Source organism: Pomacea canaliculata, linkage group LG4 (genome assembly GCF_003073045.1).
Source record: "Pomacea canaliculata isolate SZHN2017 linkage group LG4, ASM307304v1, whole genome shotgun sequence".
Lineage (NCBI taxonomy): Eukaryota > Metazoa > Mollusca > Gastropoda > Architaenioglossa > Ampullariidae > Pomacea > Pomacea canaliculata.
This window is the reverse complement of record NC_037593.1, coordinates 12523655-12535110: the sequence shown is the minus strand read 5'-3', so window position 1 is coordinate 12535110 and position 11456 is coordinate 12523655. Positions and strand designations below refer to the sequence as shown.

The 11456-nt window shown below is 40.0% G+C and overlaps 2 protein-coding genes across 3 annotated transcripts; both read right to left on the bottom strand.

The window, feature by feature from the left end:
- Positions 1–2053: 2053 nt before the first annotated feature.
- Positions 2054–5111, bottom strand: LOC112561295. Of its 2 annotated transcripts, none has more exons than XM_025233692.1 (2): positions 4830–5111; positions 2054–3559 (listed from the first exon to the last, which is right to left on the bottom strand). In XM_025233692.1, the coding sequence occupies exon 2, from the start codon at positions 3537–3539 to the stop codon at positions 2211–2213; it is 1329 nt and encodes a 442-aa protein (XP_025089477.1). In that variant the 5' UTR covers positions 3540–3559; positions 4830–5111; the 3' UTR covers positions 2054–2210. The 2 variants fall into 2 exon arrangements, with proteins under 2 accessions (XP_025089477.1, XP_025089478.1); XM_025233693.1 differs by lacking the exon at positions 4830–5111 and adding an exon at positions 3761–4237.
- A 2243-nt stretch (positions 5112–7354) lies between these two features.
- On the bottom strand, positions 7355–10197 carry LOC112562842. The gene is made up of 2 exons (XM_025236388.1): positions 10049–10197; positions 7355–9735 (listed from the first exon to the last, which is right to left on the bottom strand). Exon 2 carries the CDS (start codon positions 9707–9709, stop codon positions 8501–8503), a length of 1209 nt encoding a protein of 402 aa, XP_025092173.1. The 5' UTR covers positions 9710–9735; positions 10049–10197; the 3' UTR covers positions 7355–8500.
- Between the last annotated feature and the right edge of the window lie 1259 nt (positions 10198–11456).

The following is an 11456-nucleotide window of genomic DNA, read 5'->3' as shown; positions in this document are numbered from 1 at the left end:
GTAAGGTAACTACAGTCACATAAGTAACATCAGAATTATGAGAGACTTCAAACACTGTTTCTACATACTCTTAAGAGAACTCCTGTTGATGTTTCGACACCTGAATACGCCCTTCTGCTCCACTTCTAAACAATGAGTTTCAAAGCACAATTTATTTTCAACATATTATCATGTACATAAAGGGGGATTTCAGTCAAATTGCAGTGCATACCTATTAGTAATATCGTAGTAATGAAACTGGCTTTGGGAGCCTATAGTTCTGGACAATGTTGTTTTTGGCAAATTTAATTTTCAGATTTCAGTCAGTGGAGAATCAAAACCTGACGATTAATAGCTTAAAATGCTACTTGCAGACAAATTAATTCAAAATATTAAAATTACAGATGTCCTCATTACTGAAGTCCTGTATTATTTATTAATAAAAAAATGAAATTCGTAGACCATCTTATTCCAACAAACAGCCGAGTGCGAATACAGACTATCTTGAAATTCACCATCATCTCTGTGTTACAAATAATTGCAATAACTGCAATAAAGTGAATGTGTGGTACACACTAGTGTGCTGTATTATGTACCCCACTCGTTACAGAGTCGGGTGGGAGCAGTCGTGCGAGAATAACACAACAGACAGCGTGGTTTTTTACCCCATTGAAGCTGATGGGCTTTAGTAAGTCCTTCTGAGGGATAATCAAGTACGTGTGTGTGTGTGAGAGAGAGACCCCACTGCCCCTGCTTGGCTTAGAAAACTCAAAAATATGAAGCCAGGCTACCTGTTGGGTAGCGGGTGGAAGGTAAGACTCGTTCGAACGGAGTCCTTCGTCGCGGCAGTCATCAAAAGGAAAAAAAGGAAAGGAAACAGAACATGCAAGCATCTCATGCCTGACTGGCAACAAAAGAAAAAGTGTTTCCCACTCTATGTAACATCCAACACAAATCCAAAACAATCAACAAAAAATGTGTACATACAGTGAAGTAAACTTGACAATATAAAAGATAAACATTACCATAGTAAGTATTTAAGTACAAGTGAATGGCCGCTGGATTTGAAGGTTACTGCAACAGAACACCTAATGTGCGTCACAAACGACCAACCGGGAAAAGCATCATGTTAACTGTGTTTAATTTCCACAATACAGCTTTCCACATGTACAACATTCTCAAAAAAGGAAAAGAAGAAGAAAGTCATAGTCAGCACACTTTCATAGTTTCTTTTCAAGACCTTAACATAATCGTGGAAGCCTTTTGTCTTTCCTGTCTTGTTCCAAACTCAATAAATAAAATAAAAAACATCTCCACCAACTATAACGGGGTGCGCTTCCAGGGTACATGGATTAGCCCCCGGGTGTGTAAGATTATGTGCATAAGACAAGGCAAGATGTGTAAGTTCCCATAAAACAGAAGTATACTGTGGTCACGACAGTCACATTCCTCAGACGTTTGTGGTAAAACTAAGATCATTGTACACCATCTGCTATAAAGACTGATCACAAAATTATATACATTTTCATTTTATTCTCATTGAAAACATCAGTCAACACACTTACTGCAAACCAGAAAGTGACTGTGGCACAGAGCAGGTCAGCCCAGTGGATGTTCTTGAACTGACCAGGTTGTCTTGGGAACTGGAAGCAGCAGTTTTCACTGTAACCTGAGACCTACCTAAACGGACACAAAATCATTCGGACCATCCATGTTCTTGACCTGAGTATTAGTTTGTCGACCCGGAAATCAAGTTCGTCCTGGGCGTTGAGTCGTCGACGATGTTTAATGGCGGGTCGTGTGGTGAAATAAAGCAAGCATGCTCGTCTGACAGCAGAGGCAGTCAGCATCAAGACCTCGGTATCAAATAATACATCTAAAAGAAAACAGCTGCTTCGTGTGCAAAATAAATTTAAAATTATATTTCAAAAAATCATCTTGTGAAACACTTCAGGATTGGAATATATATAAGACATAAAGTGCTTTCCTTCCAAAACAATGATTGTAGTGTAATGATGTTCCTTTTCTTCGATTTCTTCTCTTTTTACCTCAAATTTCTTTCTCTTCGTGCTCGTTTTTTTTTTTTTTTTTTTTTTTTTGTTTGTTTGTTTGTTGTTGTTGTTGTTTTTTTGTCCGGAAAAAGAGGGGGTCATTTTTAGTCATAGTTCTTTAGTTAATTAATTTTTTCTCACTCCATTACGTTTTTAAACTTCCAGAAAATATTTTATTTCTTAACATTTTTCTTTTCTTGTTTCTTTTGTTGTTTCTTTTCTTGTTTCTTTTCTTGCTCCTTTTCTTGCTCCTTTTCTGTTTGCAGCAAGCATTTTCTTTTCAACTACAGCTGCTGCTCTTGGTGTTCGACGCTTCTGTATGTTCAGACCTCTTCGCTGTTTTCCCTTCTGTGTGCACAGAGATTCCAGTGTCAACTCTGGTTCCACACACATTTGGCGAGGTCCCCTGCGACTTGCCGGAGATTCAGGAAAGGTCTCATTAAGTTTAGGATCTGCTGTGCTGCTCCAAGTGTCTGAAAATGGATTGAAAGGATCTTTTGGTTGTCCAGGCAGCAAATTCGGAAGAGCGAAGACGTTCGTAATGCAACCAGCGATGTCTTGCTTGTCCTTGTTGACAGTCTCCATGTTGGAGAGAAGACTTTCAAAGCCAATACTTTTGTTAGCATACATATGAAAGCATGATTGCACACGTTGTCTGTTCTGGTCCCTAAGTCTGCCATTTTCTTGTCCGAAACATTCGTATGCCATGCTGTTGACATAGTATGCAATGATTTCTGTCCGATCAGCCGGCTTCCTTGGAAACCGAGATCGACTAATGGTGTTGTTGAGACACTTGAACAACTCTTGCAGCAGCAAATGGCGTTCAGTATATTTGACTTCATAAGGAGAAACGAGATCGCAGGTCCCCTGTGAGTTTCGCTGGTATCTAAATCCAAGTATATTTGCCGTGCTCAGAAACTCAACCGCCTTCTTTTCATCAGTACGATTGTAAATATGAGAATACGCAACCACGAAGTGTGCGTCCTGTCTACGACGGCAAGCAAAGATTGCTAACTCTTCTGAGCAAGAGTAGCTAAGGTCTGGAATATTCGCACAGGGAATGTACAATGAATACATCAAGACAATAGGAAACTCGTGTCCTTCTTTTATTCGTTTATATTCTGTGATCATTTTATCAAGTATTCCTGTGTGAATACACTGCATTTCTCCGTGCAAAGGACGGTTTGGATTGAATTCCTGTATAGCGTGTTGATTGTCGTTTAGCACAAATCTTACTCTGTTCTTGAAGCGCACATTCTCAAAGTGGAGTACCCCGTCCTGTGTTGTAAGATCTTCATGTGGAACGTTTGTGATTTCGGAGATAGAAGCAACCAGCACGACCAGAAACTGATGGTATCTGGTTCCAGTCTCCTTCTTCTTGAATTCGCCGTAGTCGTACATCTGGTCGAACAAAGGTTTCACCGTGCCGGCCGTGTACTCGTAGTCTGGCACAGCACCACAGGCGACATCGATGAGAACAAGAAGGACAATGAGTTCCTTTGTTGCCATGATTACTGTACAGGCGCGCACTGAAATATTTCACACACACACACACACACACACATATGCACGCATACACGCGCACGCACGCATGCACATTAATGCAAAGGCTAACAATACTATGCAAGCTTGGCAGTGTCTTATCATATTTTTTAACATATCTGAAATAAAATCACTTATTTATCATCTAGAATTAACAGGTACTTTAGCATAAAAATGAACATACGCACCACGCAGGATGTCTGCATGAACACAGACACAGGTGTTAGTGTGCTGTCTAACGAGTGTGAAGTTTGGATGGACCTAAAAGCTAGACAACAGAGATAAAGGGAGGTTCTCACCCCACCCCTCCCTCACCCTCACCCCATGCACCTGTAGTTGGTTCTCGGACTGCTGCGAGTGGTCGTGGGATCTGAGTCAGTGGTCTTCTAGGCTGTGGAAGTCATGCTTGGTTGACTTTCCTGTTTTATCATGAATAATGGCAGAAGGAGCGAGGAAGCTCAGTTCTTTTACTATGCCACAGGTAGGATTAACTTCGCTTTAAGTTCAGATTTATCACAGATATATCACAAACGAAAGCGGAAGCTGGACGACTGCGCTTTCGACCTTTGAAAAGTAGGTTTCCGGAACAGGAGACCAGGTGCAGGTGCAGTTTCGTAGGAGATGAAGTATATTTAATAATTATTAAGATGAATCTAAGGCTTAGCGCGAAATTGTACTCAGAGTCTTTAAAAGGAAACACCTTCAAAATTTATAAGGAACCGAAAAAGGAATTCTTACAGTGCACACCACAAAGAAGACATTAACTTTAATGATGATGATGATGATGATGATGAGGTGGAGGAGGAGGAGGAGGAGGAAGAAGAAGAAGGAGATGAGCATGCAGCACAACTCTATTTTTTAAATTGTGAATTTGGTCATGTCAAATATAAAGAGTATAAGCAAATTATTTTAGTTTAGTGGTCTCGCCGAGAGTCCACTTCGTTCGTAGGACATGGAACTTTTTGCTGTTTTTCAATTTCTCTGGGATAATCTCGTGCAAAAACTTCATTATATTTATCTAATATTACAAACACTGCGTCGATTTGCACCGTCTCTTTAGTTAAATCAAAATCAGACATATGACTATATTTGTTTGAAATTTTAAGGTTTCGTTTACCAGTTATCTCTCAACTAATATATTCTTTTTACAGATATATTCAGTGTTTGAACGGTAAAAGGACTACACATTTGTTAAATTAATCAACACCAAAGATAATTTGACTCAGCAATTCAGAAAACAAAAGATGTGAGACTTACCAGGGTGTATGAAGTCGTTGTGGCGCTGGTCAAAGACTGGCAAGGGTAGCTTTGTTGTCGAGATCTCTTCGAGTGCTGTCAGTGTGTGAGGGTGCGCGTCTGAGCTGTATATAAGCCCTCCCAGGCCTGCTGTTCACATGTCTTCAACCAATGAACAAGCTAGAAAGGATCACGAGGTTTTTTCAACATGTCGCTCACCCACCGGGAAAAAGAAACTCGACTATAATTTGTACTGCGTATTAAAATGTCTAGGATACCAGCAACGAGTCTGATTTTTTTTTTCTTCCCGTGTTTTCTACGCATGTGCAGTGAGATGTCCGTTGTCTACCGCTGCCCCATGGTGGTCCAGGGGCTTCAAGGTTAGCACCTGTCAGCAACACGGTGAAGACTGGATGTCCTGGGTTCGCATCTCGTTTCGGGGATGTTCCTTCTCTTCATGAGGCATCTGGTTACAAGACCATAGCCTTAGTGACTCGGATTAAAACCATCTCGTTGCTGCCAGTAGTTATTCCCGGTCACAATAAGAAAAGTCCCCGCCTCACAAACCCAAAGGAATGATGAACAGAAAATTGCTCCAAATAATGTTCTTTAAAGAATTGTTGTGAAAAACAAATTAATTTTGTCTTTGTGATGAACATTGTAATGCTACTGTTGTGTTGAACAGTGTGTTAATGTACCATGGCGGTGTAATGAGTAAATTGTGATTACAGTGCTTATTTAATGTTCTGCTGATCATATTATTGTTAAAGATATTGTCACTCTGGGCGGGGAAGCCTCAGAAAAAATGAGTTGGTCTTTTTGTTGTACGAATGCGCACATCAAACAGTGTGGTGTGACAGATGTAATATTAGTAATATGTTGTGATCGCTACACTTCAAAATTTTAATTTAAGTTTCGTCGGTTTGACAATGGATTCCAAGCACACATACACATATATGTGCCTGTCTGTCAGTCGCGTCATGTGATCATTGGCTAAGGATTAAGGAGTACAGACAGGGAAGCAAATCATCGTGGAGCGATGGCAGAAATGGATTTAACAACTGCCTGTAGTCATGACGACGTGTCATACACATCGTTACAATTATTCCTCTCAGGGTTAATCATTCTTTTAGTCATGGTGACTTAAGCTCACCCAGTGTCCAAGATAAAACATTGTATTCAGTTCTGGCGACCTGTGGGACCCATGCACTTCGCTCTTGTGCATGGTGTTGTTTGTAGTCTTGGATCTCGAAAAATGAACAATGCTATTCACTCCAATTTGGGAAGTCAGTATCTTGTCCTAAGCTTATTTGAAATAACTAGGTAAAATTAAAAGTAATTAAAATAAAAAAGTAATCCTAACCACTCTACTGTTTCCCCTACTTTGGTAGATGCCGAGCTGGTTAGAGAACTCGTGCGCCCAGGCATGCTCGCAAGCACATAAGTGGGAAGCAATTCACCTGCATCTTGGTGTCACACGCATTAAGACGATGATAAGATAAGGCGCTGTCAGTCCTTCAGTCCCTGCTGACCTTCTTGGTGCAAGCAGTCAACACACGAAGCCGGAATTTCCGCGGATGCACACCACTCAGCTGTGCTTAAGGTTTCAGACAGAAGAGTTTCAGGAAACGACACTTGGCAAGCGATGGGATTAGATGAAAATCTCACTTGGATATCATTAAGAAGATTATCTCAAAGTTCTGTCTGGTGAGTGATAAGAAAAAGGAACAGGAAGTCTGTTCCTGCCAAGTCTTTGCCTATGGTGGGCAATGGTCAGCAGGTCCTGTACAGGTCGACCGGTCCAGTCTGTGAGGTTTGTAAGCCAGGTCTTCCTCTGGCCACCGCAGTGTCGACTGCCCTCCAAGATGCCTTGAAAGAGGGTCTTCGACAGGGTATCGTGCCGGGTCACATGGTCAGAGAAGACCAGCTTACCTTGCTTGACTGTTGAAAGTAGAGGTCTTGGTGTCCTACGAGTGTGGCAATCTTGTTTCTTACAAAGTCGTTGGTTCTTTGCCCAAGATCCGGAGCAACCTCCTCAGGCACTTGTTCTGAAATGCCTGGATTCTCCTTTCCGTATGGGCGACCAGAGTCCACGTGTCGCATCCGTAGAGCACTAACAGGGTTTTGTACAGATTTACTTGGTAGTAGACATTATGTTGTGGCTATGCCAGATCCTATTCTACGGTGGTTGGACTTATGTCTATGCTTGGAAGCATGAAAATGGGATCAGTAATCTGTTGATTGTCCATTGAAATGTGCCGTGTTGAGACTAAATACTGAGAATATTGTATATGTTGGAAACTATCTGTAAAAGATTCCACTTTAACGACTATTTTCATTTGTAACTTTTTCTTTTCCGTTTCAGGCAAAGATAGCTTTTAATGCTACACAAACACATGGGAATGTTAAAGATGCGATTGTATTTTATCAGTGGAACTCTGGACAGTTAAATCTTTCATCATATCATGTGATACACACACACACACACACACACCCGACCACAAGCAAAAGCGGGCATACATGTCACACACATCACTAACCTTATCCCTGTTTGAATGTTGTTTATTATCAGTGCAACGAATATTTGTTAAAGCACATACATTTTATATCAAAAGTACTAAAAATATTAGAACCAATTAATCTCGCTAGGTTAATACAAAATAATATATGATTAATACAAAATTAATATAATAATCTGATTAACTGAACTATAATCTAAAGTAATAAATGTGACATATAATAATGTGCTGTAATATCTAAATGCATTGGGTTGCCTGTTAGAATAATTATAATTATGTGCTGTAGTAAACGACATAAACAACAGCTTTGATTTGTAGGAAATACAGTGCAATGCTGTAATAAATTTACAACTACGTATAATTGAGTGTTAGTGGGAAATTTCGCGGATGCATTTTCAACCAACAACTTGTAGTTATATGACAAAGAGCCATGCGATCTTTATATAATAGAAAGTGAGTGTAAAATGACAAGTGATTATTAAATGACAGTAAGAAATTTTTAAGTGCATTATGGTACATAAAGGCCAAGATACAAAAACATAATGAACTATCTTAAAAGTAAAATCATAACTGTCATATATTAGGTGTGAGATTGGGAAGCTGTAAATGATGTGCGATTTTTCTTTTAGTCTAAAAATTTCAACTTCAGTTTTTTTTTTATGCGTCTAAATTAAATGATGAATTTTCGCTTATTATTTTATTTATTAAGATACTATTTCTAAAATAATCGATCGTAAAATTAAACATTACTACAATGGATTACTTCTAAGTTGCTCTGATCCTTGCCGCCCGCCTAGCAGGAATTTTTTTCGATTTCGAAATTATCCTCCCTTCTCCCTTAGGTCAATTCTGATGGGTGCTGTGTTATTTGTGGAGTGTCACGTGGCCAACTTTGGCAAGCTTGTGCTGTTGTTCGTGCGCACAATATGTCTTATTATTTAACAACAATTATTTTATATTAAAATTTCATTTTATACAACAGTGTATGTCTTCATGATAAGTATAAAGAAGTCACGGGTAGTGAGTATTAGTCAAAGTAGAATCTCTAACAGAATAATAAATGTCTCCATTTTCCTCTCTTAATCCAGTTTCTTCCCACTCGTTGTACTTTTCCTTCTCCATAACGTCTTTCTACCTTTGTTTCCCTCGTTTAATCTCAGATTCTTGTTTTCTTTAACCTCTTCCTCTTCCAGCTGCCATTTGAGGCTTTTTCGTTTTTGGTCCCTCAGACGGAGACTGGGGTCGCTTTTTGGAGCCTCTTCGTGTGCACAGAGACTCCAGTGTCAGGTCTGCTTCCAAGCAAGAGATTTGGTGTCTTCCCCGACTGCTGTCCGGAGACTGAGGAAAGACCTGACTAAGGCGAGGGTCTGAGGTGCTTTCCCATGAGTAAGAATATGGATCAAATGGGCGAACTGGTTGACCAGGCAGTAATATCACCGGATCGAAGACTGAGTTTGCACAGGCAGTGATGTACTGCTTGTCCTCAGCCACCTTCTCAGAGTGTTTGGAATCATCGCCGATACTGGCTCTAGCATAGCCACAGAAGCATGACTGCAGGTGTTGTCTGTTTGAGTCTCTCAGTCTTGCAGTCTCTTTTGAGAAACACTGGTAGGCCATGGAATTGACATAGAAGGCAATGATCTGCTTCTGGACGACTGTATTCTCCGATAATCTCGCGCGATTTACAGTTCCGCTAATACACTGGAACAGGCTGAGGAGCAGAGGAACTTGTTGTACAGGCTGTACTGTATAGACAGAAACAAGTTCCCATTTTCGAGGTTGGGTCTCCTGGAATCTAAATGCGGGTATGCCTGCATGAAGCATAAAATTTTTAGCCTTTTCTTCATCAGTTAGATGAAAAATGTCAGTGTACGCTACCAAAAGGCCGGTTTTTTGACTGTTCCAGGACGCAAAGATCGCTAACTCTTCGGAGCAGGAATAGCCAAGGTTCGGAATATCTGCACAAGGGATGTAATATGAATACATCATGATAATGGGAAACTCGTTTTGCTTTATCAGTCTGAAATTTGCGAGTTTTTCGGCGAGTATTCCGTCGTCCGTACACTGGATTTCCCCATGTTGTTGGTCCTGATTAATGACAAGCATTACTCTGTCCTTGTAGTTGCCATTCTCAAAGTTGTGTGTGAAATGCGGGTCTTTGAAATCTTCAATTGGCCCGTGCAAAATTTCATCGTGCGAAGCTACTAGTAGTACCAGAAATTGTCGGTAATCGATTTCACTCTCCTTCTTCTTTTTATCTCCGTACATTCTCATTTGATTAAACAAAGGTTTCACCTGCTGAGGCGTGTAGTTCTCCATGGGAGTAGCATGACAAGGGCCAGCAATGAGAACAACGAGAATAACGATGAGCTGCATCTTCATTACTGTGAAAAATCTTTTCCCTTGATCTGAAATAACACACACACACACACACACACACACACACACACACACACACACACACACACACACACACACACACACACACACACACACACACACATGTGCGTTGAGAATATAATGTACCGAGATAGAAGAGTTTGGCAGCTCCATCTTCAACTGTTATATTCTCTCTATGTTACAACTGCTTCCTCTTCTGTTATGACTCTCTAACATTGTAAGTTAGCTTGTTTAAAATAACAATTATTCAAAAATCAGTTCATTCAAATGTGGCTGATAAAGTGAGTTGTATGCCATTTTTTTTCCCAAGCATATACATACCAAGCAGTTAGCTAGAAGTCGTATACATGCGAGCTGCAGGACACAAACTATGGTCAAAGGGCAGCAACTGTTGACTGCTTATCTCCCATCAAGTGTTGCCGGGGTGATCGCCTGCAACACTGACTCGGGCTGTTTACTCTGTGGATATAAACATACCAACACTTCCTGTACAAACCACTTTAACCAATCAATGAGCAGTTAAACATCACGTGACATTTAATCTCTAACTCGCGCTCTTACTCTCGTTTATCTCACAAGCAAAAGCCAAAATGTCAATCACGTCACCGCCCCTACTATTTGATGAAAATTTTAATGTTTAGTCAATTTGAGATTACGGAATATTATGAATGTTCAACATGTCAACATGTCTTCTATCCTCTCTTCAGGTGGTTTTTCATAAAACTATCTAGATGTATATTTGTCACTAAAGACAGTGACTGATTTCATATTTGCTTTTGCCGAACACAGACTTAGTGAGAATATATAATGTTTGGAATAAAGCAACAATATCGTCATGAACTTTCAATCACCTCTCAAACATAGGCCTCTCTTCTAGACAAGACAAAAGGTCGGAAATTTCCTAAAATGGACGCATGCGTAGACACACTTTGCATATAGCCAATCAGAATTCACTAATGCCGACCTTGACCGGATCATAGGTTGTGTCATGGCTTCCGAATGAAGACAAATGTCGACAGTAACTTAAAGCTGTAGTTTGTAGGATACTTTCTTTCTATTAAATGTTCATTGTAACTGTCAGACGCTTATTTCTTCTCAAAATACTACGTGTAAAAGAATGAAAACCACAATTGAGTTTTTAGACCGTTGTAGCAGTTAACAGACGTAACTTAGCCTTATGCCGTTGTCGACATCACAAAGTTACATGTAGGAAAACATTAAGAGGGGGTTATATTGTCCACCAAGCACATAAATTAAGTGAAAGGCTTCGATAAAAGACAGTTACTTAGCTCTCACCCTTTCTTGCTTTCTCAGTTTCTTGTTTTTGTCAGCTTGTTTACTTCAAAATCTTATAACTTTATATTGACATGACACAGACCTGAAATTTGGCTGAGTTTTTCTTTATACATATTAAAAAATTTCTTTGAAGGCTTTTAAAGAAAGATTTAGTAGTTATATACTGTTTTAAATCACAATTTCTTAAATTTTAACACGCTGTTAAACATCGCCATTTTGGTCTCCTGTCGTCACTCAGATATGAGGCATGCACACAGAGACCTCTCTCTCTCACACACGTACACATTCTCACACACACATCTATATGTAGTTATGCAGGAGCAGCTACCCTTCTGACTGACTGACGGTTAGCCAGTTTGCATGTTTATCCGTCTGTATGATTGAGTATCTGGCGAAGAGGGAAGTTGCGAGGGTGCGGAAATCTGCGCTTCGT

What these genes read in the sequence shown, in the direction of transcription:
- LOC112562842 (XM_025236388.1), bottom strand. Translation starts at nt 9,709, where the DNA reads ATGAAGATGCAGCTCATCGTTATTCTCGTTGTTCTCATTGCTGGCCCT.
- LOC112561295 (XM_025233692.1), bottom strand. Translation starts at nt 3,539, where the DNA reads ATGGCAACAAAGGAACTCATTGTCCTTCTTGTTCTCATCGATGTCGCC.